The sequence below is a fragment of the Nicotiana tabacum genome, chromosome 22 (genome assembly GCF_000715075.1).
Source record: "Nicotiana tabacum cultivar K326 chromosome 22, ASM71507v2, whole genome shotgun sequence".
Taxonomy (NCBI): Eukaryota; Viridiplantae; Streptophyta; class Magnoliopsida; order Solanales; family Solanaceae; genus Nicotiana; species Nicotiana tabacum.
In genome coordinates this window covers 152,333,380-152,360,249 of record NC_134101.1, presented here as the reverse complement: position 1 = coordinate 152,360,249, position 26,870 = coordinate 152,333,380, and the positions used below count along the sequence as shown (strand labels likewise).

General features: G+C 36.1%; 2 protein-coding genes across 2 annotated transcripts; both read right to left on the bottom strand.

Moving 5' to 3' along the window:
* Positions 1-17,999: 17,999 nt before the first annotated feature.
* Positions 18,000-19,670, bottom strand: LOC142176113 (uncharacterized). Its single transcript, XM_075243183.1, has 2 exons — positions 19,193-19,670; positions 18,000-18,271 (listed from the first exon to the last, which is right to left on the bottom strand). The coding sequence occupies exons 1-2, from the start codon at positions 19,668-19,670 to the stop codon at positions 18,000-18,002; spliced, it is 750 nt and encodes a 249-aa protein (XP_075099284.1).
* A 1,744-nt stretch (positions 19,671-21,414) lies between these two features.
* Positions 21,415-25,048, bottom strand: LOC107797699 (uncharacterized). Its single transcript, XM_016620608.2, has 2 exons — positions 24,917-25,048; positions 21,415-22,820 (listed from the first exon to the last, which is right to left on the bottom strand). The coding sequence occupies exon 2, from the start codon at positions 22,706-22,708 to the stop codon at positions 22,073-22,075; it is 636 nt and encodes a 211-aa protein (XP_016476094.1). The 5' UTR covers positions 22,709-22,820; positions 24,917-25,048; the 3' UTR covers positions 21,415-22,072.
* Between the last annotated feature and the right edge of the window lie 1,822 nt (positions 25,049-26,870).

The window sequence follows — 26,870 nt, the reverse complement described above, 5'->3', positions numbered from 1 at the left end:
CTTTTTCGTCAAGCACGTTAATAATTAGATTTCTACATATATACTACATATATATTTTTTATATAGCCATGATATGGTTTACAAGAAATTGCCTTAAACAAAAAAAATTTAAAAAAAAAGCCCGGAAATAAAAAAGCCTGTTAGGCCCGCTAAGCCCATGAGCCCGGCCCATTTAGCCCAGGACCATATGAGCTTAGGCCAGTCACGGGTTGGTTCCACCCGTTGAGCCCACGAAGCCCGGGACCGTGAGGCCCGGGACCGCCAGAGCCCAGGCCCGCTAAGCCCAGGCCCGTTTGGCTCATTTAGGCTCGTTCCCGGCCTAGAATACAGCATTACCTTCTTCAACATCTTAAATATTGGCTCACAGATAAATGTAGACTGTGCTATGAACTGGCTGATGTAGTTAAGCCTCCCCAAGAAACTCATCACATCCTTCTTGTTCTTTGGCGGTGGTAGTTCTTGAATGGCTTTGACTTTCGATGGGTCCAGTTCTATTCCTCGGCGACTCACAATAAACCCAAGCAATTTCCTAGCAGGAACCCGAAATGCGCACTTTGCGGGGTTTAGTTTCAGGTTGTACCTCCGTAATCTATTGAAGAACTTCCTCAGATCTTCCATGTGGTGAGTGGCCTTCTTTGATTTGATAATAACATCATCTACATATATCTCTATCTCCTTGTGTGTCATATCATGGAATATGGTAGTTAGGGGTCGGGTTTGAATTAGAATTGGGCCGGGGAATTGGGTTTGATTTGGGGTTAAATTGAAAGCCAATTTGGGCTAAAATTTAAATAGCCACTTTTTCCTTTTTAATTTATGTAAAAATAGTAAATAGCTTCTGAAAATAAATTGAAAATAATAAAATGATTTATAACACATAAATAATAATTTAAAAATACAAGACTCAATTTTATGAATATAAGACACAATTAAACCTTAAAATGGCTAATATTGCAATTATGTGCAATTTAGCTTTAAAAATACTAAATGAAATTGTAAAAATTATTCTAGCCATATTTTGGCATAACTATGAAAATCCAATAGATAAACTACCAAATAATAATTTTGGAAATAATTATTGGGGATTTTATGGATGAAAAGGGAAATAAATCAATTTAAAAATCTTAAAAATTATGGGAAAAATAATAAAACACTTGGACATGCTTATATATGTATATATATGCTATTTTGAAAGTATTTTGCATATTCAAAATATATAAGGAAAAATTGGGTATCAATAATCTTTCTTCATCCGCCTTCATCAATAGTGTTGTCTCAAATCCTGATACATCTTCGCGGCACCCGGATGAATGGAATACCGCGAACTATGGGCCTCCTCTAGAATCAACTCTCAAAGCCCATCAACATTGGGTACACAAATTTGTCCCTGCATCCTCAATACCTCGTCATCACCAATAGTCACATCTCTGGCATCCCCATGCTGAATCTTGTCCTTGAGGACAAGCAAATGAGGGTCATCATACTGACGTTCCCTGATACGATCAAATAAGGAAGATCGAGAAGCTACGCAAGCTAGGACCCAACTGGGCACCGAAATATCCAATCTCACAAACTGGCTGGCTAAGGCCTGAACATCCATCGCCATGGGTCACTCCGATGCTGGTAAATAAGCCAAACTCTCTACCTGGCGACTCAAGGCATCGTCCATCATATTGGCCTTGCCCGGGTGATACAAAATAGTGATATCATAGTCCTTCAGCAACTCTAACCACCTCCTCTGGCGCAAATTAAGATCCTTTTGCTTGAATAGGTGCAGCAAGCTCCGATGATCAGTATAAATCTCACAAGGAACACTGTAAAAATAATGGCGCCAGATCTTCAGGGCGTGAACAATGGCAGCTAACTCTAGATCATGGACAGGGTAATTCTTCTCATGTACCTTCAACTTCCTGGACGTGTAGGCAATCACCCTACCTCCCTGCATCAACACTGCTCCACGGCTAATCCTCGAGGCATCACAATAGAAAGTATAAGACCCCGAACCTGTACGGAATATCAAAACTGGGGCTGTAGTCAAAGCTGTCTTGAGCTTCTGAAAGCTCGTCTCACACTCTTCCGTCCACTGGAACGGAGAACCCTTCTGGGACAATCTGGTCATAGGGGCTGCAATCGATGAAAATCCACCAACAAAACAATGATAATAACCCGCCAAGCCAAGAAAACTACGGATCTACGTAGCTAAGGATGGCCTGGGCCAACTCTTCACGGCGTCTACTTTCTTCGGATCCACCTGAATACCCTCGCTCGATACCACGTGGCCTAAGAATGCCACGGAATCCAACCAAAACTCACATTTCGAGAACTTAGCATATAACTTCTTTTCTCTCAAGTTCTGAAGCACTGTTCTCAGGTGCTACTCATGATCTTCCCGACTCCGGGAATACACCAGAATATCATAAATAAAGACAATGACGAACGAGTCAAGATACGGTCGGAACACACTGTGCATCAAATGCATGAAGGCTGCTGGGGCATTGGTCAGCCCAAATGACATAACAAGGAACTCGTAATGACCATACCTAGTGTTGAAAGCCGTCTTCGGAATATCTGGCACCTGAATCTTCAACTGATGGTAACCTGAGCGCAAGTTAATCTTAGAAAACACCTGTGCGCCCTGGAGCTGGTCAAAAGATCATCAATACGAGGCAAAGGATAACGATTCTTCATTGTAACTTTGTTCAACTAGCGATAATCAATACACATACACGTAGAACCATCTTTTTTCTTCATAAACAAAACAGGAGCACCCCAAGGTGATACACTGGGCCAAATAAAACCCTTATCAAGCAATTCCTGTAACTACTCCTTCAGTTCCTTCAACTCAGGAGGAGTCATACGATACGGAAAAATAGAAATAGGTTGAGTGCCCGGCAACAGATCAATGCCAAAATCAATATCTCTATCAGGCGGCATGCCTAGAAGATCAGCTGGAAATACATCAGGAAAATCTCGTACTACTGGAACCCCTTCACATAAGCTAGATACGTGTCATACCCATTCTCAACCATATGTTGAGCCTTAAGGAAAGAAATAACTCTACTGGGAGTGTGATCTAAAGCATCCCTCCACTCAACACGCGGTACACCTGGCATAGCCATCATCATGGTTTTGGTGTGACAATCAAGAATAGCATAATGGGGCGACAACTAGTCCATGCCCAAGATAATATCAAAATCTACCATGATGAGTAGCAATAAATCAGCTCTGGTCTCAAAACCACTAAGAGCAACCAAACATGACCGATAAATGCGGTCCACAACAAGAGAATCTCCCATAGGAGTAGAAACATAAATGGGGGAACTCAAAGAATCCCGAGGTACACCCAAGTGCGGAGCAAAATAAGAAGATACATAAGAGTAAGTGGAGCCTGGATCGAATAGAACTGATGCATCTCTGTGACAAACCAGTATAATACCTTTGATGACAGAATCGGAGGCAACAGCCTCGGTACGGGCAGGAAGGGCATAGTATCTAGCCTGGCCTCTCCCTCTAGGACGACATCTACCTCCCCGACCTCCACCTCTAGCTGGCTGAGTAGGTGGGGTAGCAACTGGAGTTGTAACCATAGCCTGAGAACTTTGTGGGGCACGTTGTGGATGAGAAGTCTATGGAGGTGAACCCCTCCTAAGTCTGGGGCAATCCCTCACCATATGGCATGTATCACCACACTCAACACAAGCTTTGGGAGGATGTGGCGGCTATGACTAGCTCGAGCCAGGTCTGCTAGACTGACCACTGAAAGCACCCCGCGCAGGAGGTGCACTAGATACTAGAGGTGCATAATAAGGCTCCTAGGGCCTAGGAGGAGCTGGAACACCACTGGCTGCTGAAAGAGCTGAATGAACGGGGCGACTCATATAACCCCTAATACATTTCCCAAAACCCGGAATCTCATAATCACAAGCCTTTGAATGTCTACCAAGCATCTAAATCCAGAATGTCTAACAAAGAAATGAAAAATACAAAAGGGCTAATACAAAAGGGAGAGTAGAAAGGGACTCTTCGATCTGCGGACGCGACAGATATACCTAGGAGTCTCTTCAGGCGCCTCATCTCAAGCGTGATAAGTCTGAGTAGAAGTACCTGGATCTGCACATGAAAAACATGCGCATAAAGGGTATGAGTACACCACAGCGGTACTCAGTAAGTGCCAAGCCTAACCTCGGTCGGGTAGTGACGAGGAAGGTCAGGGCCCTACTGAGGTTAAATAAAATATAAGGTTCAACACTGTAGAATAAAACAGTATAAATAAGTACAACAGTAAAAGCAACGCATGATATAGAGGACAGCAACAACTACTACAGAGGCAAAGTAAACACAGAAAGAAATACAGCTCAACAAGAAGATAACAACTGGGGGTCTCCTAAGATACCATTATGTAGTCCCAAATGTAAATACTCAGTACATGGGGAATCTACCGGGTGCAGTCCCATAGTTCCATTGTAAATGTGTAGGGGGATCTCCCGGAATACCGTTCTGTAGTCCCAAAGTAAACATACAGAGGGATCTCCCGGGATACCGTCTCGTAGTCCCAAAGTAAATACACAGAAACAGCAAGAAGAGTACACAGTTCAATTCAAGTTCCATACCAAGGTAAAACAGGTATTTCTAACCTAGCATGCTGCATGTAATCTCAATAAGGCAGTTTGAGCAAGTAAGGCAATTAGGTCAATTAGACATGCTTTTCTAAGCTAACAACAGGCTTAAATTGCAAGTAGAAGCTCTCATTTAGGGACTAAGTATCCCAAAATTCTCTGAAACTCAAAACTGAACATCCCGGCAAATCAAAATAGCATAAATAAATACGGGGAAAGCAGTTAATAAAGGATCGGGGCATAAATTCTTAAAACGACCGGCCGGATCGTTACACCAGAGAACCTCTTTGTTACTCGGGAAGAAAAGTTTACTACCTTAAATGACAGAGGCAACTATACTCAGACCAAATATAACAAAAGATACATAAAGCTAAAAGAAAAAGACAAGCATAGACATTCACAAACGACGGTACAAGATATTTCATCCCCATTTATTCTTCCTAGCAAATCCAATTTCAGAAAGAAATCTAGACAAAAATCCCCTATTCTGCTTGCCATTATTTAAATTATCACTTGAATCCCGCAAATTGCTTATCAGAGACCAGTGAGTCTCAAAATCAGGTTCATATCCACATCGTTGCATGGAATGTAGGAGCTCAGATGCCTTGTTAAGATTATTCTGGTAGCGATACATGTTGATCAGCAATGAATACGTTTCCATGCTCGGGATTTCACCAAGCTGAATCACTGAATCAAGTTGTTTTTCTGCCTCATCAAGTTGTCCTCCTTCACTTATGCTCTTGATTAGAATGCTCCAAGTGTTTATGCTAGGCGAGTCGGCGAGAGGGAGACGGTGGCTATGGCGAGAGGGAGAGGGAGAGGGAGACGGTGGCGAGAGGGCGAGATGGAGTAGGCATTAAGGTTTCTGTTCTGATTATTTAGGAATTAGGTGTTAGAACTTAAAGATAGAGTACTAGAAGAGTGGAAGACTGAAGTGGAAGGGTTTTTGATATTTAATATATATATATATATATATATATATATATATATATATATATATATACTTAACGGATAAGCCGTTAATAAAAAAATTTCAATCCGTTCCTCGTCCGTTAAACTGTTAACCCGATACCAATAAGCCATTAAGCTTCGATTTCGATTCGGTTTCGGTTTGGTTTTGAACACCCCTATTTATGTCAACTATCTCTCCTTTTCTATAATTTTACTTTAAAAATACTCTTAGAAGTATTCTTTGTTTAGCATTTTAGAAATTTATACTTACTAAAGTAAGAAAACAAAAATATTTTTAAAAACATGCATCGGTTTTTTAGTGTGACACCTTTGTTTGTATTGATAAAAAAAAAGTCCAACCTAAATATTGACCAACCGTATTGTTCTCTCCAAAATGTTTAAATTCAAAGTTGTCCTTAATTTTCTACTTCAAATATTGTACAAACGAGGGATTAAATTGGCTTTTCCTCTGTTGGGCATATGTCTGAACAAAGCAAGTAAAAATGAAAAGGAGTTTATAAGATATTGGATGCTCTTAATGATCAGTGTGAGGTCTTTTGAGAAAAATCGTGCAGCCTTGATCTAAAGTGGATCATATCATACCATGTTAAAAAGTATCTTGGGTTAAAACAGGTCCAACACCGGTTAAGATCAAATTGCAAATAATCAGACGATAATGAAGATTTTTTTCAAAACAAAAAATCTAGCCGGAGTACACTACATGTGGAAATAAGTTTTAACCACATTTTCAACATTTCTGTTATTGCATCTTTAAAAATAAAAATTATTTTTGACTCATGCTTACTTCTAATGCATGACCATGTTCACTTACGCATGACTCTACTTATGACTCATCTCACTTTTAACTCAAGGTTCCAATACTTTTAACTTGTGTTCATTTTTAACACATATAACTCAAAAATTTTATTCATACCTACTTAACTATGGCAAGCAACAGTGATGATGACTATGTGAAAAATGAGGATCAAGATTATTTTGCGAGAAAATTCAAGCCAAATGAAAGAATTGTTAGGATTTGCCTTGATTTACTACCATAATTCGATTTTATTTTTTCTTGAAGGAAGGGCAAAAGTTTGTCATAACTGATTTTACTTTTTCGAAAAGAAAAATATAAACCTCTTCATATTCAAAAGATCCTTTTTTGAAAGAGAAATTTTACACTTTTATAAATTAAAGATCCTTCTTATACAATAACACAATAGCATATATAATATAGTAGTCATTAAAATAGTCTAGTTTAGGAAGAGATTATTCTTTCAATAGTATTTATATTTCTTTTATATTAGTTTTCTCATACGCAGGTCAATTAACCAAATCATATAAAGTTATTATATCTCTTTTTGTATATTTTTTCTTTTGTCTGATTTATTGTCGTTTGAGATTTGCATTGTTAACTTTCTCATGACGCCTTATTTCGATTCCAATAATTGGTATTAGAGTCAATGGTTCGATGGGACAAGTATGGATACTTGTCACGACCCGAATTTTCCACCCTCGGGAGTCGTGATGGCGCTTACTAATGTGAGCTAGGCAAGCCAATCATTTAACTACTTATTTCATTACTCAATTATTTCTTTAAAACAAATATAAGACGATAACATGAAAACAGCGGAACTTTAAATAATTAAGCGGAATAACAACTAAATATCTGAAATCTGCATCTATTATAACTTTTAAAACCTAAAGCACCCAAAACCTAGTGTCAAAGTGTCACAGACGGTCTAAGATTTACTGCATACAAAGTCTGAAGAAAATGACAATACACTGTTTCTGAATAAAAGGAAAATGAAACAGGAAATAGGAATATAGGAGACGCCAGGGCCTGCGGACGCCTGCAGGTCTACCTTGGATCTCCGCGTGGACTGAAGGTAGCCTCCACACCACGGTCCAAAAGCTGCTCCGAGATCTGCACATAGTGCAGAGTGTAGTATCAGCACAACCGACCCCATGTGCTGGTAAGTGTCTAGCCTAACTTCGACGAAGTAGTGACGAGGCTAGGACCAGACTACCAAATAACCTGTGCAGTTCAAATACATATACAACGGAAAGAAATACAGAAATAACCAGTCAATATGGGAGGGGGAGAATGCTCTAGGGGAGATAACAATTCTGAATAGAAAGACATCAAGTAATGAAAGAAACAATATAACTCGGATATCAACAAAGAATCATAAATCAACAAATGCACGACATCACCCTTCGTGTTTTTACTCTCGTCCTCACCAAAGCAATCATATAATAAAAATGTACACGGCATCATTCTTCGTACTTTTACTCTCTTTCCTCACTATATAATCAATATAATCGGCACGGAATGGTACATCGTGCGGCACGGCATCACCCTTCGTGCTTTAACTCTCTTCCTCACAAAACAAACAATGCACGGCATCACCCTTCGTGCTTTAACTCTCTTCCTCACCCAAACAACAATCACAAACAATAGGGCAAGGAAATAAAGAAAATTGCAATAAGAATCTCGGCAAGGGAACAACATCAATAACATTAACATCCCGGCAAGGGAGATAACAATTAAATCAACAATAGCCCGGAAAGGGTGACAACATAATGATCTCTTTTCTTTCTCCTTTTTTACTTCACGATTCACTTAACAACTCGAGTCAATGCTCTAGAGGTTCAATTGTCACTTATACCTTCACAACTCATTTCACAACTCGAGCCAATGCTCTAAAAGTTCAATTGTCACTTATACTTTCACAATTCATTATACAACTTGAGCCTACGCTCCTCAATGTTCATAGGTCACAATTCTTTCCACAAACTTTATACAACAAATAGAAATCATCACAAAGGCATGAGAGATACATCGAAGTCATGATAATCACAATACAAAGACTCACGGGCATGCTAGACACCAATGTATAGATACTTATCATCGTGCCTATACGTAGTACTCAACAATTACCACATAGCAAATAAGACTCAACTCCTAATCCCTCAAGCTAAGGTTAGACCAAACACTTACCTCGATACCAAGAACACAATTCATGATTCAATTATAGCTTTACCACTTGATTTCACCACAAATTCTCTCGTATCTAGTCACAAGTTACTTAATTACATCAATAAATGCTAAATGAATCAACCCCAATGCATGAAAATGAGTTTTCTAAAGTTTTACCCAAAAATCAAAAATTGCCCCCGGGCCCACATGGTCAAAACCCAATGTTCGAACCAAAACTTGATTACCCATTCCCCCACGAACCCAAATATTTAATTTATTTTGAAATTGGACCTCAAATCGAGGTCCAAATCCCCAATTTTTAGAAAACCTAGGTTCTACCCAAAACACCCAATTTCCCCCATGAAAACCATTGATTTTAAGTTGAAATCATGTTAAAAGATGTTAATGATTGAAGGAAATGAGTTAAAATTAACTTACAATCGATTTGGAAGAAGAGTTATTCTTGGAAAATCGCCCAAAGGAGTTTGTGTTTTGAAAATATGTGCAAAATGGGTTTAAAATCGTCTAAGTATAAAGTTGCAGGTCGCAGGTATGGGAAATGCGAACAGGGGTTCACAATTGCGAACCCCGACCTCTGCTGGCTTGGGAATTGCGAAGGGAAGCTCGCATTTGCGAACCCTTAGGCAATCTGGGCTTTTCGCATTTGCGAACAATAAGTCGCATTTGCGACTTCAAGCCTTCCCAGCATACGTCGCATTTGCGAAGGGGATCCTCGCATTTGCGAGGTCGCATTTACGAAACATAGCTCGCATTACGAGATAAGGCAGGCCTGGGCTAGTTTGCGACCAAACTCTCGCATTTGCGATATCGCATTTGCGAGCCAGCCTGCAGGCCTGATCATACCAGCAAAATTTCTACAATTCTTCTAAGTTCAAAATGCACCCTGTGGCCTATCCAAAACTCACCCGAGCCCTCGGGGCTCCAAACCAAATATACACACAACTTTAAAAATATCCCACAGACTTATTCGTGTACTCATATTACCAAAATAACATCACGAACATCGAATTAAACCTCAAGATCAATGAAATTTCTCAAAACTTCTTTAAACATCAAATTTGCATTTAAGGTCCAAATCATGCCAAATGGGTTCCGTTTCTTACCAAACTTTACCGACAACACATATAAATCATATTAAACCTGTATCGGGCTCCGGAACCATAATACGGGCTTGATACCACAGGTTTCACATAACATTTCACTTTCAAAAACCTTTATATTTTTTAGAAAAACAATTTCTTTCAAAAATTCATTTCTCGGACTTGGGGACTCGGAATTCGATTCCGAGCATATGCCCAAGTCCCATATTTTTCTACAGACCCTCCAGGACCGTCAAATCACGGGTCCGGATCCGTTTACCAAAACGTTGACCAAAGTCAAATTAATTCATTTTATAGTCAAAATTTATCATTTTTCACAGATTTTCACATTTAGGCTATGCGACTACGCGCCCGGACTACACACGCAAATCAAGGTGATGCTGAAAGAGGTTTTTAAGGCCTCGAAACGTAGAATTTTATTTTAAAATAAGTGATGACTTTTTGGGTCATCACAATGGAGATGGCAAAGTATGGTGCAGGGGCTGACTTTGTGCTTTTGCCTGTCTATGGACCAGTTTACGATTTTTACCTGTAATTTTAAAGACCCATACACAACCTTTGGACTTTGGTGAGTATATATACTCAGACGATGCAAGTGATACACAATTAATCTTCAAATTAGTCTGTTAATTGTGATGGGTCATGTGGAACTTTATTTAGGGGGAGATTTTTAGGTGTATGAACAAAGTCTCACATAGAAAGGAGAAAAGAAAAAGAGTCTACTTATAATGTGTTGGATACTTTTAATGGTGTGAGATCTTTTGGAAAAATTGTGCGAGTTTGAAACAATATCACATCGTGTTAAGAGTATCTATGACTAAGAATATCTCGCTCTTAAACCTTTTTTTTTAAATTACAACAAATTCTCCTAGTTGGTCTAAGATAACTAGTTCCCAATTTATGTCATTTTATATGATACTAGTCTTAGGGTGCGCGCGTTGTGCGTGTATCCCGTCTCGGTGAGTACAAACTTTCAAAAAATACTTAAAATGTGTTAAGTTATAAAATAAATTTTAAAAAAGTGTAAGTTTTCAAAAACTATGACTATTGATCATATTTAGCTAATTTAATATAGGAAGCCCCGTAAAAGTCTTTAGTCATCTCAGTCAATCTATTTAATTTAAAATTTGTCCAGTTTTATAATTGCATTACTTCAATTTCAGAAGTAATCATGGGCAAAAACACATAGCTCTTGAATATTTAAGAGTTTTTTTTATTTTATTTTTTTGTTTTGGAAAAGGTATATTCTTAAGGCAACACCCCCATCACCTTGGAGTTTATGGTCGCACTTTGTTCTAGAAGACATAAACACTTAAATGGTGTTAGTTGATAATGGAAGTAGTCTTTTTTTCTCGTGAGCAAAATGCACAATATTCTAATTTCATTAATCAATAAAATATACTTTAGGAATTGTTTTCAACAAATTAGAAAAGAAAAGTTTTCTATCGCAAAAGAAGAGTCCAAACTATCACCTGAATCATGCTTTTCGTTCCTAAATGAAAAAATAATAAAGAAATATAAAAAGCTACAAAATATTTACAAAACTTATGGCTCAATAGTTGTGCATCCAACCTCAAGATTATCAAATATTTTTTATCTTCTACAAGTCTTTAGCCAAAGAAGTGCAAACAATACTGAGTGAACAAGCAGCCACTGTTGTTCTTACTTATGGTGGCAATGAAATTAATCCAATAATGGGGGGAAAATCTTGTTGTCACTTGGATCCTGAAAGTCCATATACCAAAGCCAAAAAGTAGTTATACTTCAAAGTTTCGAATATATTAATTTAGCTAAAGTTTAAGATATTAATATAGTTACAAGTTACATAATATGGTTGTAAATTTACTTTTTAAAGGATATAATGTTGGTCAAATAAGGAAAGCATTTATATAAGATAATCTAAATTGATTTAAAAATTCTAAATATTGGAAGTTCCTGCATAATTCTATCAAAAAATTAATATGTAAAATTTTAATTGATATTAAAGTTCTAAATATTAGGAAAATAATAAAATGATAATTTTATTCAACGTAAAATATATTTTTAAATTATATAAAGATCAATATTTTGTAATGGGGTTTTGTGCTATATCATATTAATGATTACATAATGTTAAAAAGATATGTTAATATTGTTGAATAATATACATGAGTTATAAAATAAAATTTTAAAAGTGTAAGTTATCGAAAATAATAAATGTTATCTCTCGACTTTCATGAGTGGCGATTGAAAAATTTATAATTATCAAGTTCTTTACTTCTATGTCATTCAAGTAGGAATATATTTATGACTAATGCCAATTAAAAAAAAAGCAATAATTGAGTTTAGTTTATATAGATGTCAAGCCATCACAATATACATGTCAGAAAAGTCCTAAAATTTTCTCAATTTCTGCTATGTGCTTTTGGTCGATTAGAAACCAAAAAGAAAATTAAAGAAGATTGCTATATTATAAATTAAATGTTGCTGCAATCAAATTCATGTGTATCAAATCAGTGTAGCACCATGTCAACTCAAACTTACTATGCAACAAATCGTACTAAAATTTACAATTCATGAACAAATATACTTCTTTATAAGGAGAGAAATATATGCTCCGGTAATACTTTATAGACATTTAAAAATTAGAAGGAACTATGCTATTTAAGGAAAGAGATTTAATTCACATGCTGTATAGTGATGTATCTATAGTTAAAATTCAAGAGTACAATAAAAATTATTTAAAAAGCTTGCCCCAGAAAGGGTTGAATGTAAATAATTCGTGGGCGATACAGATTGTATCCCATTATGATATTTACACGTACGAATTGTAATTTACCTAACACGGAAAACAAAGTTCTTGTTGGTCAACCTCATAATTTGGCACTTAGCAAAAATTATTTTTCTCCATTCATTCGAGATTCTGGAAAAATAGGATAGCAATATCTAAAAAATAATCATAAAAATAACTAATTGGAGAATCGTACCTAAAGCAAAGACGCCGCAGCAAAAATATATAGAGAAATTAACTACAATCATACATATAAAATCCCGAAATAAATTTAAAAAATATATAGAACAGAAACCTAAATAGATCCAGAATCATACCTGCAAATTGCAATTCTCTTTTGGTACCAATAAACGAAACAAAACTGCAAAATAAATAGGAAATCAAGTAAATTTAACTTGCAAGTCCTTATCTTGAACTTAGGTGTGTACGTGAATTATACTTTAGCATTGCGCAACAACTGAAAGACTTGCCATTTACAACCACAAACAAGTAAAAGATATAAATCAATTGGGGGGAAAGTCGCATAAGTTGGATAACAAAAATCGGTTGCAAGTTTGCTGAATATGTGGCAGCAACTATGGCTGACTAAATGTATGTGGTTGAGAGTTTGTTAGGAGATATGCATGAGACCGTGCAAATTAACAAAATAGTAAAGTGCCATCAAACTCGCATTGAATCCAACTTTTTAGGCCGCGAACAAAAGATATTGAAGTTACCTATCATTACATTCAGTTAAGCTGAACAAAAGTTCATACAGATAATCAAATAAAGATAATTAAAAGGCTCTAGTATAGCATCCTTATAATATCTTTATGAGTCCTTAATCCTTATATATATATATATACACTTCCTCTTGACGCATTATGCGCTCTTCACTTGAGACACAATGTTATCGATGTGGCATTTATTTGGACATCACTAGAAAAATTACAATTTTTATTGCAGGAAAAGTTAAAAGGGGGACCAGTGTCTGATGTTGAGGTCTTTGCGGAGACACATAAGAAAAAGAAGAAAGACGGTTCAAGAGAAGGATGGGTTGAGACACGTGCATCGGAACAATATGTTAGATCATAACTTTAAGACTATTTTTATTTTGATATTGATTTATTTATATAATCTTTATTACTTTTATTTCAGGATGGATATCATAGAAGCTTGGATGAATGGTGTCAGACGCAGGCTACTTCTGATGATGGCACCCCAATCCAACTGTCACCCGATGTTATGACTTCAATATGGATGGATGTAGCAGGTGGTGTATCCAAAGGAAGAGTTTACGGGCTTGGAGTACAACGGTCTTCCTCTTTTCGTCCATCGCCATTAGTTTCGAATGCTCCTACTACGCAAAATCAGGAAGAAATGGGAGCAATGCAAAAGAAAATTGAGTTGTTGTCGAAACGATGTGAGACGGCCGAAGCTCACATTGCTAGAATGGATAAATACATGAAAAAACACATGCCCCACTCTTATGATGATGAAGAGACTGGTTCTGATGTGTAGTAGTGATTTAAGGTTGATTACTATTCTTGGATGTTTAAATTTTATATTTAGACTTTGTGATAGATTTGAATGATGTGGTATATATATGTTTAGACTTTATTATATTAGTGTCGATATGTATTAGCTACTCAGACTTGATATTGAATATTTAGACGTTAAGTAATGTTTTGGTTTGATATTATGGGATTTGAATGTTTGTTTGTTGATGTTGGAATTGGTTAGTTTGATTATTAGATTGTTTAGTTGGAATTGGTTGTGTAGTTGAAATTGATTGGTTGAGTTGGTTGTTTAGTTGGAATTGGCTTGTTGAATTGGTTGTTTATAATATTTGCATTTGACAGGTGATGTATTGATAATAAAATGGCAGCATTCTGTGAAATTTCAACCCATTTTTTCGACTACTGCAGTTGAAAAGTGTGCCCAGCATAATAATTTTTCGACTACAATAGTCGGAAAATGAGGCCAGAATAATGCAGATTACCACTACTGTAGTCGGAAAGTACAATAAAATAACTAATAAATAATTATTATTTGTATAGTATCCCCACTACAGTAGTCGAAAATATTTTTTAAAATAAATAATAGTTTTTTGTATTTTCCGACTACTATAGTCGAAAAATATTTTCCGACCTATCTTTTTCCGATTACTCTAAATCAGTCGGAAAGTAGTCGGAATAGATACTTTTCCGACTACTTTTCGACTATTTTGGTAGTCGAAAAATAGCGAATTTTTTGTAGTGAGTGATTACTTAGGGACCTTAGCGTACGATTTGGGTTTTTCCTCTCAACTTTGGATCTTAACACCCAAAAAATATGTCTGTACAAATGATCCGTATTTGGAGTTTCCTTGGGGTTGGTATGGCGAAATGAGGCCACCTATTGTCCATAGCCGTGCATTTATCCTTCATGCTGGTTAGCATAATATGAAAAATAAATTTCAATGTGTCTATAATAAATAGCTTTTTACACATTAAAACAAAATAAATATAAAAATATAAAAATCGGCTCATGCAAGTAGAAGATAATAAAATTTATTATACATATATTCATGCTCGTATAACTAATAATAAAAACAAAGAAATACAATAGAATAATACTTCATTCTTTATTTTAGTTTTCGCTAAGTAGTAAATAGAATAGAAAAGGATATAGAGACTTTTTGTTCAAGTAACTCAGTATAGGTAGTGTACAATTTTTTTACGCACAACTAAAAAAAAAAAAAGAGTAATAGACAGCTTTTTCTAGAATTTAAATATATTATGGAAAAACTTTCATGTTTAACGTCATACTTTTAAAAGGAGTTGATGAAAAATATATAGTATAAAATATAGGACTTTAATATTATAAATATGAAATTATAGAGATGCAAGAGTAATTCCCCCGAAAGTAAAAATAAGATGTAAGATATTTGTTAATATCTCTGTCCATATACTCTTTTCTATTTGTGATTGGAGAATACTGGGGCATCTACACGTTATTATTAAAGTTTTATTTATAGAAAAAAATTTGTAAGATATTAACAATTTAAAATAAGAAAAAAAAAATTATATTAGGAAAAGAATTTATTGATTTTAAAGTCCTAAATATTAGGACTATTTACCTAGTTTAATAAGAAAATATTTAATAATCAAAATTTTAGTTGATTTTAAAGTGCTAGATATTAGGAAAGTTAATTAAATTACAACTTTGTCTAATGTGAAACTTATTTTTAAAGGGTAAAAAAGGCAAACGATATTTTGCTAAGGGTCTTCGTGCTTTTAATATAGTCTTTCGTGCGATGCACGAATTATTTTGTATCAAATATTATAAAACGCACTCCAAAGGTGATAAACTATCAATTGTGCAGATACCCTATAACTAATTGTTAGTGAATATATACTAAGTTCAATAATCAGTTGCTTGACCGGCACCTAGGAGCAAGTGCCCCCAAGTAAGCCTCATCGGTATTTTACAGAAAAACGGACAGAGTTTTCCCTGTTTTTAGACTATCCCAAAAATTTTCCCTGTCTCAAATCAGCAACCAAACATCCTAATAGCAATTCAACCAATCGACCACTTATCAATTAACCAATATAATCTTCACCATTACTAATCAACCCACTAACAACCAGAAATACTAATTTGACTCCGACGTTGATAATAAAGAACGATACACGACATAAGACTAATAGCAAAATAATACTCATGATACTAAAAGAATGACTCTGGAGCGACTCTAAGAACTCAAAGAAAAGACCATAACAATTGATAAAATTTCCGCCCACGCGAACAAGTGCGAGGCTCACCAAGAATTCTCAACATGTGCACTCTAATTAACGAAATCCTCGCCTGCGTGAACTGCTGTCTCTGAAAAAAATAATTAGCAGGGAATGAGTCGCTAGCTCAGTGAGTAATAATACTAACTACAAGCATTTTTATTGGGGACAAGTCAGAAAACATGCTAGTATCTCAAACAGCTAACATCAAAATGCCTTTTCAGAAACAATAAATAATTTTCAGTCTCATCATGATTTTCTTATAGTATAATACAATTAACAGTAAAGTAATAAGCTCGGTAACCACTATATAATATGAATATTCACATTTGGGAGGTTTCAATGAACAGATCATGTAATCGGTATAACTGTGGACTTCTTCGCAAGAAGTCAAATATAACGGTAGTCCCTACTCGAGAGAAGTCGATAACGGTATGCTAGTTCTACCTTCCCACTAGCAAGGGCTATAACGGTAATCTGTAATTACAAGGTGCACCATGTCTAATGAACCCGCCGTTAGATACGGGATCCTTCAATGTCTACTCCCATTTATACTTGTCTCTGTAATCCGTATATACTCGTAGAAAATCCTTTAAATCTATATAGGGCATTTCAATTCTTATCAAATCATATAATTTCATTTCGATAACAGTAAATCTAAGGAACAGTAAAACAGATCTAGTGACAACAGAAATATTTAAAACCACGGTAGCCATCTCAAATAACTATTTCGGTATCATATCGAGTAAAAGACTTGTCCCACATGCAACTCGAAATAATCGGTAACATATTCATATTAAAAAATCATGTGTAAATCATGCAAGTTATGAAAACACAAATTGCGGTAAGATTACTACTCACAGTACTCGTGTGAAATACCAAACTCGTCACCTCGAGCGATCCGTACAACTTTCTTCAATCAATCTATAACCACATCAACATCGATCTCGTGTTAATTGCCTCATTTAGGCTAAATTCATCACTAATTTAGAATACCAATCCTTCGAGTTTTATATTTTATCATCAATTCGTCGAGTTATATTTACCCATGCTACGAGTAATTTAAATTAGTCCAAAATCTTTGAAATAAAAAGGTATTTATATGGTTTATTCCCTTTACAGTTCAATTTCCTTAATCATGTGCATAAATTGAAACTAAAATAACTTTACTGCCCATAATATTCCTTCTTAATTGGTACTTATCTTTTGTACTCAATACTAGACTTACCACATTCAAACCCAAACCCGATATTGTCATTGCAATATAGTTAAACACCAAAACTCAATCCTTGCACCCTAACTTAATTTACACCTAACAAAGATCATATATAATGAGACTAGTTTAAGTACAAATACAGCAATACCCTTCTTTTTTTCCAAGTGAATCTATCCTACAGTAATATTGACTAACTTCCAATTGTATAATTTGACCAAAATAAATATTTTTGGTATTATATTTCTTATACCTTGTGAAACCCTTCAAATATATGAACTGAGATAAAAAGAATTACTAGAAGAAAAGAATCCAGATGAGAAATTCGAGTATTACCCGTAAGAACCAGTGCGCATTTAAAATTTCTCAAGGTTTGGTTCTAGCCTCTTTCTTCTTCTCCTTTTTTTTCTCCTCCTCTATGGGTTTTCGTTTTTTTTCTCTGTTGTTTAGCAGCAGCTTGTTGCGTTTCTTTTTCCCCTATTATTTCCCTTTTTGTTCTTTTTTTTTAAAACTTATTTAAAGACTTATATGCCCTTATTTGTATATAGGGTATTACATTCTCCCCACCTTATGAAATTCGGTCCTCGAATTCAACTCAAGTGCGTACCTGTAAACTGAAATAAATGAGGATACTTCGCTTGCATATCTTTTTCTACTTCCCAAATAGCTTCTTCAACGGTATGATTTCTCCATAAAACTTTAACGAACACAATTTCTGTTGACCGTAGCTTTCTTACTTGTCTATCAACAATTGGCATCGGGTCCTCCTCGTAAGACAACTTCTCATCAAGTGGTATAGCAGGTGCTTCAATCACCTGAAATGAGTCTGATATACATTTTTGTAGCATTGAGACGTGAAACACTGGATGAATAAAGGACAACTCAGGAGGAAGTGCCAAACGATAAGCCACTACTCCCACTCGGTCTAGTATCTCATATAACCCTATAAACCTGGGGCTCAACTTGCCTCTTTTCCCAAACCGCATCACACCTTTCATAGGGGAGACTCGTAGCAACACTTTGTCCCCAATTGTGAACACTAAATCTCTTCTTCTCTTATCAAAATAAGACTTTTGTCTACTTTGAGCTGCAAGCAATCTCTGTCTGATCAACTGGACCTTATTCATAGCTTCTTGTACTAGGTTGGGTCCCAATAAGTTAGTCTCACCAGCTTCAAACCATCCGATAGGAGAACGACATCTTCTACCATACAATGCTTCGTACGGTGCCATTTGAATACTGGAGTGGAAGCTATTGTTGTAAGCAAATTCAGCTAACGGTAGATAAGTGTCCCAACTACCTCCAAACTCAAGAATGCAAGCTCTCAACATATCCTCCAAGATCTAAATAGTACATTCAGACTGCCCGTCTGTCTATGGATGAAATACAGTACTAAGATCTACTCGTGTACCCAATGCTTCTTGAAAAGATTTCCAAAAGCATGAAGTGAACTGTGATCCTCTATCAGAGATGATGGATACTGGAACTCCGTGAAGTCGGACAATTTCGTTCATAAATATATATGCATACCCGACTCCACCATATGTAGTCTTCACTAGCAAAAAATGTGCTGATTTCGTCAGTCGATCTACAATCACCCATACCGAGGCATAACCTTTAAGGGTTCGTGGCAGCCCGGTGACGAAATCCATATTAATTCTTTCCCATTTCCACTCTGGAATCTCAATTTGTTGTAGTAGTCCTGCGGGTCGCTGATGCTCAGCCTTGACCTGCTGACAAGTCAAACAACTAGAAACAAAGTTAGCAACATCTTTCTTCATACCTTCCCACCAATAAAATTGCTTCAGGTCATGGCACATTTTTGTGGATCCAAGATGTATAGTGTATTTAGTATTGTGAGCTTCTTTAAGAATAGCGTGTCTCAACCCATCTACATCTGCTACACATAGCCTGTCACCCATTCGAAGAACACCATCACCTTCAACAATTATATCCTTGCTTTTACCAGCTAAGGCCTCATCTCTGTATTTGTAGAATGGTTCATCCTCATATTGGGTGGCCTTAATGCGCTCAACTAATGATGACTTAGCCTGAGCACAAGCCAACAATGCCTCTGAATTTCCGATACTAAATCTAATACCTGTATCTTCTAGCCTCTGTATATCTTTGGCCAAAAGTCTCTTTGCAGGAGCTATGTGTGCCAGACTCCCCATAGATTTTGTGCTCAATGCATCAGCCACTATATTGGCTTTTCCAGGATGATACAAAATAGAACAATCATAGTTTTTGAGTAGTTCCATCCAACGACGCTACCGAAGATTCAGATCTCTCTGCTGAAAGATATACTTCAGACTTTTATGGTCAGTATAAAGCTTACAAGTTTCGCCGTATAGATAATGCCTCCAAACTTTTAGAGCAAATACCTCTGCAGCCATCTCCAAATCATGTGTAAGATAGTTTTGCTCGTGCTTTTTCAATTGTCTCGAAGCATAAGTTAGCACATGACCATTTTGCATGAGAACACATTCTAATCCCACCCTCGAGGCGTCACAGAATACTGAAATCCTCCAGAACCTGATGGTAAGGCTAATATTAGTGCAGTTGTCAAACATGTTTTGAGTTTTTGAAAGCTCTGCTCACATTCCTCCGTCCACTAAAACTTTGCATTTTTCTATGTTAACTTGCTCAACGGCGCTGCTATTCTGGAGAAATCCTGCACAAAACGCCTGTAATAGCCTGCTAAGCCTAAAAAGCTGCGAATCTCTGTAAGAGAAGTAGGTCTGGGCCATTTCTGCACAGCTTCAGTTTTCTTAAGATCTACCATAATTCCATCTTTGGATACAACATGCCCCAGAAATGCTACCGAGTCTAGCCAGAAATCACACTTCGAAAACTTAGCATAAAGCCGATGTTCTCGCAATGTCTGCAACACAGTCCTGAGATGATTCTCGTGTTCTCCTTGGCTATGAGAATATATCAGGATATCATCAATAAATACTATTACAAATCTATCCAGAAACGGCTTGAACACCCTATTCATTAAATCCATGAATGCAGCTGGAGCATTTGTCAATCCGAAAGGCATTACAAGGAACTTATAGTGCCCGTATCGAGTTCTGACAGCAGTCTTAGAAATATCTTCATCTTTGATTCTAAGTTGATGATAACCAGAACGGGGGTCAATCTTTGAAAATTGGGCAGCTCCTTGTAACTGATCAAACATATCATCTATATGAGGAAAATGATATTTATTGCGTATTGTTATCTTATTCAACTGCCTGTAGTCAATGCACATTCTAAGGGATCTATATTTCTTCTTTACAAACAGTACTGGTGCACCCCATGGTGATACACTAGGTCTAATAAAACCCTTATCTAACAAATCATATAACTGTTGCTTTAGCTCCCTCAACTCTGCTGGTTCCATTCGATATGGGGGTATCGATATGGGTTGTGTGTCAAGTAGCAAATCAATACTAAAGTCTATTTCTCGTACTGGAGGCAATACTGGTAAATTCTCAGGAAATACATTAGAAAATTCTCTCACTACTGGTAAATTTTCTATACTAATTGTTTCCTTTCTTGAATCATTTACAATAGCTAAGAGACCCAACCAACCTATCTTTAAAAGTCGTTGAGCCTTCATAAAAGATACAATTTTGTAAGTCTCTAGAACCAGACTCCCTCTTAGAATAAAATTAGGTTCATTTTGTATCTCAAACTTTACTATCTTTGCATGACAATCGACTATAACATAGCAAGAAGATAACTAATCTATTCCCATCAGCATGTCAACGTCAATCATATCAAGTACAATAAGGTCAGCTAGAGTATCTCTACCCTCAACCCAATTTTGACAAGCACGATACACTTATTCAGCTAATAGATACTCTCGAACAAGAGTAGCAACTAGAAAAGGATCATTCAATAGCTCGGGTTGTCTACTAAATTTCAAAGCAAAGTACGAGGACACATAGGAGTGAGTAGATCCCGAATCAATCAACGCAAGTGCATCAAATGAACAAACAGAAAGAATACCTGTAACCACTGCATTCGAGGCCTGAGCATCCGTTCTAGTAAATACAAAAACTCTCGACTGACCTCTACCAGCATTGCCTTTTCCTTGATTCAGAGTAGCACGGTCTCCAGCACCTCGACCTCTATTTTCTATACCTGTAGCACCTGAAGTATTACGAGTAGTCTGAGTCGGTGCAACTGACTGAATAGAAGCCTGGTTGAAATTTCTCGGAGGCTGAGGGCAATCCCTCAAGTGAAGTCCCAACTGGCCACACCGAAAGCACTCACTAGTTAGAACACGACATTGGCCCAAATGTGATCTACCACAAGTCTGGCAGGCTGGAGTAGTGGCATATATCTGCCTAGAATTACGATGTCCAGAAGATGATAGTCCCCTATTACCTTATCTGTAATGTGGTTAGTATGTGGACTGTGAAGACATGTGTGTCCCTGTCTAACCATGCTGTTGTTGTCCCTGATTTCCTACTCTTCTATTTTCACTAAAACCACCACTGAAAGCCCCTCCTGTCTTGGCCTTCTTACATAAATCATTAGATGCACGCTCCTCACGTCCCTTGTTTTCAATCTTTCTAGCAAGGTCAACTACAGAGTAGGATAAAGTCTTCATATGTGGGGCTACTGCAGTGTATAGATGACCAACCAATCCATCAACAAACCTCTGAACTCAAGCTTCTTTTGTAGGCACTAAGTGAGGAGCATATATAGCCAGCTTACATAACTTAGTGTTACATGTTGACATATCCATATCTGGAGTCTGAACCAATCTCTCAAAGTCTCTAGCATATTGTTGCATCAGACTGTCTGGAAGAAAATAATTCTTGAACAACTTAGTGAACTCGTCCCATGTCAGTGGTGGTGCTCCTGCTGGCCTTTCTAGCAATACCGTTTCACACCATGTGTTGGCCATATTCTCTAGTTTGTATGCTGCAAGCTCCACGGCTCTCTCACTAGAACATCCAAGAGCACGTAATGCCTTGAGTGTCCCATCCAAGAAACCTTGAGGATCTGCTGAGTTATCGAAACCTGTGAATTTTGGTGATTTTAATTTCAGGAACTCGTGTAGGGATACTTCCTTATTCCCGAAAGGCTGAGTCTTTGTAGGTGCTTGTATCTGTAAAGTAGCCTGAGGAGCTGAACTTCCGCCCTGAATAGGCACCAATGCCTCTAACACATTCAATAACCTTGCCACTGCATCTGCAAGTAAGGCAACAGTAGGTACAACAATTGGCACTGGTGGTGGAGTTTTCTGAACTCCCTGCTCTTGCACTTGATCTGGCATAACAGCTTGGGTTTTACCCATATTCCCAACTTGAGGTTGAGGAGCAGTCTATCTTCTAGTTTGATGAAACCCAACTTGACCGCCACCCCGGGTAGCACCATCCAGCAGATAAGGGTGTACGTGTCCTAGCCATCTGTGAAAGAAATATTTCAAAGTCAATCTCAAGTTATCTCAACGTATGATCAAAGAATGAAAGAAGGGAAAACATTCATAAATAGCCTCGAGATCATAAGTATGGGCGCCTACATACCCATGAACAAGACTTTACTAAACATTGCTCCATGACTCGGGACTTAAAGCCTAAGTTCTGATACCAACTTTGTCACGACCCAATTTAGGATCGTGACCAACACCTAGAAGCAAGTGCCCCCAAGTAAGCCTCATCGGTATTTTACAGAAAATTGGACAGAGTTTTCCCTGTTTTTGGACTATCCCAAAAATTTTCCCTGTCTCAAATCAGCAACCAAACATCCTAATAGCAATTCAAACAATCGACCACTTATCAATTAACCAAAATAGTCTTCACCATTACTAATCAACCCACTAACAACCAGAAATACTAATTTGTCTCTGACTTTGATAATAAAGAATGATACACGACATAAGACTAATAGCAAAATAATACTCATGATACTAAAAGAATGACTTTGGAGCGACTCTAAGAACTCAAAGAAAAGACCATAACAATTGATAAAGTTTCCGCCTACGCGAACAAGTGCGAGGCTCACCAAGAATTCTCAACATGTGCACTCTAATTAACGAAATCCTCACCCACGTCAACTACTGTCTCTGAAAAAAATAATTAGCGGGAAATGAGTCGCTAGCTCAGTGAGTAATAACACTAACCACAAGCATTTTTATTGGGGACAAGTCAGAAAACATGCTAGTATCTCAAACAGATAATATCAAAATGCTAATTCTCAGTCTCATCATGCTTTTCTTGTAGTATAATACAATTAACATTAAAGTAATAAGCTCGGTAACCACTATATAATATCAATATTCACATTTGGGAGGTTTCAATGAACGGATCATGTAATCGATATAACTGTGGACTTCTTTGCAAGAAGTCAAATATAACGGTAGTCCCTACTCGAGGGAAGTCAGTAACGGTATGCTAGTTCTACCTTCCCACTAGCGAGGGCTATAACGGTAATCTTTAATTACAAAGTGCACCAGGTCTAACGAACCCGTCGTTAGCTACGGGATCCTTCAATGTCTACTCTCATTTATACTTGTCTCTGTAATCCGTATATACTCGTAGAAAATCCTTTAAATCTATATAGGGCATTTCAGTTCTTATCAAATCATATAATTTCATTTCGATAACAGTAAATTCAAGTAACAGTAAAACAGATCTAGTGACAACGGAAATATTTAAAACCACGGTAGTCATCTCAAATAACTATTTCGGTATCATATCGAGTAAAAGACTTGTCCCACATGCAACTCGAAATAATCGGTAACATATTCATATTAAAAAATCATGTGTAAATCATGCAAGTTATGAAAAAACAAATTGCAGTAAGATTACTACTCACAGTACTCGTGTGAAATACCAAACTCTTCACCTCGAGCGATCCGTACAACTTTCTTCAATCAATTTATAACCACATCAACATCGATCTCGTGTTAATTGCCTCATTTAGGCTAAATTCATCACTAATTTAGAATACTCAATCCTTCGAGTTTTATATTTTATCATCAATTGGTCGAGTTATATTTACCCATGCTACGAGTAATTTAAATTAGTCCAAAATCTTTTAAATAAAAAGGTATTTATATGGTTTATTCACTTTACTGTTCAATTTCCTTAATCGTGTGCATAAATTGAAACTGAAATAACTTTACTGTCCATAATATTCCTTCTTAATTGGTACTTATCTTTTGTACTCAATACTAAACTTACCACATTCTAACCCAAACCCGATATTGTCATTGCAATATAGTTAAACACCAAAACTCAATCCTTGCACCCTAACTTAATTTACACCTAACAAAGATCATATATAATGAGACTAGTTTAAGTACAAATACATCAATACCCTTCTTTTTTTCCAATTGAATCTATCCTACAGTAATATTGACTAACTTCTAATTGTATAATTGCCCAGAATAACTCTTATTGGTATTATATTTCTTATACCTTGTGAAACCTTTCAAATATATGAACTGAGATAAAAAGAATTACTAGAAAAAAAGAATTCAGATGAGAAATTCGAGTATTACCCGTAAGAACCAGTGCATAATTAAAATTTCTCAAAGTTTAGTTCTAGCCTCTTTCTTCTTCTCCTTTTTTTTCTCCTCCTCTATGGGTTTTCGTTGTTTTCTTTTTCTCTGTTGTTTAGCCTCTTTCTTGCTGCATTTCTTTTTCCTCATTTCCCCCTTTTCACGTTTTTTCTTCTTTTACTCCAGATGGGCTTTGGCCCATTCTCCTATTATTTCCCTTTCTTTTTTTTCCTTTTTTTTTTAAACTTTGTTAAAGACTTATATGCCCTTATTTGTATATAGGGTATTACAATATACTATGTTCAATAATCAGTTGCTTCAAACAAAACAAAAATAGAAAAATATCATATATAATCTAAGTATTATACCTTCAAAATGCTTGCGGCAATAATCATGGGCTTTCGACTCCTAAGTTGATTTCCGTAGAATTTGCATTAAATATTTTCCTCTCTTCGCTTCGAATTAATTTGCAAATACACTGGATTAAGAGTCTCTTGATATTTTGAGTTGGAAGATCTCTAATGTCATGGCTTTGGAGACCGTTTTAGATCAATTCATAAGAAGTGGATAAAATTAATTAAAAATTAAAATAAAATTTAACTTTTTTATATGTAGAAGCTATTATGAAGCTTTTTAAGTACCAACTACCAACTATGTGTTCCAATAGCAGTTGACTCGGTCATGCCACATCGTGAAAAATTTGACGGATAATTACTCATATTTGTGATAATTGAAACCAAAGGGTAACACATAAGTAATATATATTTTCTATTAATTGAAAAAAAAAAGAGAAAAATAAGTACACCCAAGGGCACATGAAAAGCACTTTGTCGATGTGAATGATATGTCGTAATTTTGTCTACCTCTAAAAAGAAAATTGCATCATAGATAATTTAAATGTATGACCTGTACTGAAATTAGCATGAAGAGTACAAAATTGTAACATAAATTTGTAGCGGTCATTTACATATTCATTATTAAGCTCTTTTCCACCTCTATCGTCTATCGATATCTGACTACCAACAGTTATCAGTATAGAGGACTTGGTTTTGTTCATGCATAAAGTTGTTTGAAAATTGCGCTGCAAAACTAAGCAAAGTAAAGAGAAGATATCAAGTGCTATATATACCAGCTGTTTGAAGCAGGAAACAAGAGCACTGATGATATATAAAACATATAAGAACACCAAGATGTGAAAATAAGTAAATCGTACACCAAAAATAAGTATCAGGCTTTTGCCTCCTATTTTTCTCTTTAATAATAAGCTATAAATTAATCCATTCCTATTTAAATTAAGTCTCTTTTAGCAAATTATTGCAAATTTACAGTTGAACTCAAAGTCCTAAAATTAGGCAAAGTCTAATATTACAATTCTTTTCCAAAGTATAATTAATATTTTTTAAGGAAATAAATTTCTTTTTCAAGTATTTGATTATTATAATGTTTGAACAGCCGAAAGCAATTGGAATTAGAATTTCAGTCAAAGTCATTCAAATGGCCATTGTTATTGCCCAAGTGAATTCGTGTGATGTTAGAATTTCACATTATGTTACAGCTTTAAATTTTCTAGAATTAGTTAGTTTCAAACTCCTATATTTTAGGCACCTAATGTTACAATTTTATCCAATATTCTGTTATTTTCTTGAAAAAATAATTTATGTTTCGGAGGACATAAAAATCTATCAATATTCAAGGATATTTTTGTCGTTTAACATTTAGTGTGAAATATTCGTACTTTTAATATAATATAGACTAGTCTTAGGGTACACGTTTTGCGCGTGTACCTATATCAATAGGTATATAATTTTAAAAAATTACGTAAATATTATTAAATAATATATTTGAGTTATTGAATAAAAATTAAAAAAATAATTTATTTATTTTTGCATTCGGGATTCGTGCCTTTACAATGATATAGAAAATAGAGATACTTTTTTAAACTCTTTCTTACTCT

Bases quoted from the DNA above. Each gene is read 5' to 3' on its own strand.
- LOC142176113 (XM_075243183.1), bottom strand. From the start codon at position 19,670: ATGGAACTACTCAAAAACTATGATTGTTCTATTTTGTATCATCCTGGA. The intron at 18,272-19,192 runs GTATGAAGAAAG...TTATTCATCCAG, and splicing joins GCAATTTTATTGGTGGGAAG to TGTTTCACGTCTCAATGCTA.
- LOC107797699 (XM_016620608.2), bottom strand. From the start codon at position 22,708: ATGGGTAAAACCCAAGCTGTTATGCCAGATCAAGTGCAAGAGCAGGGA.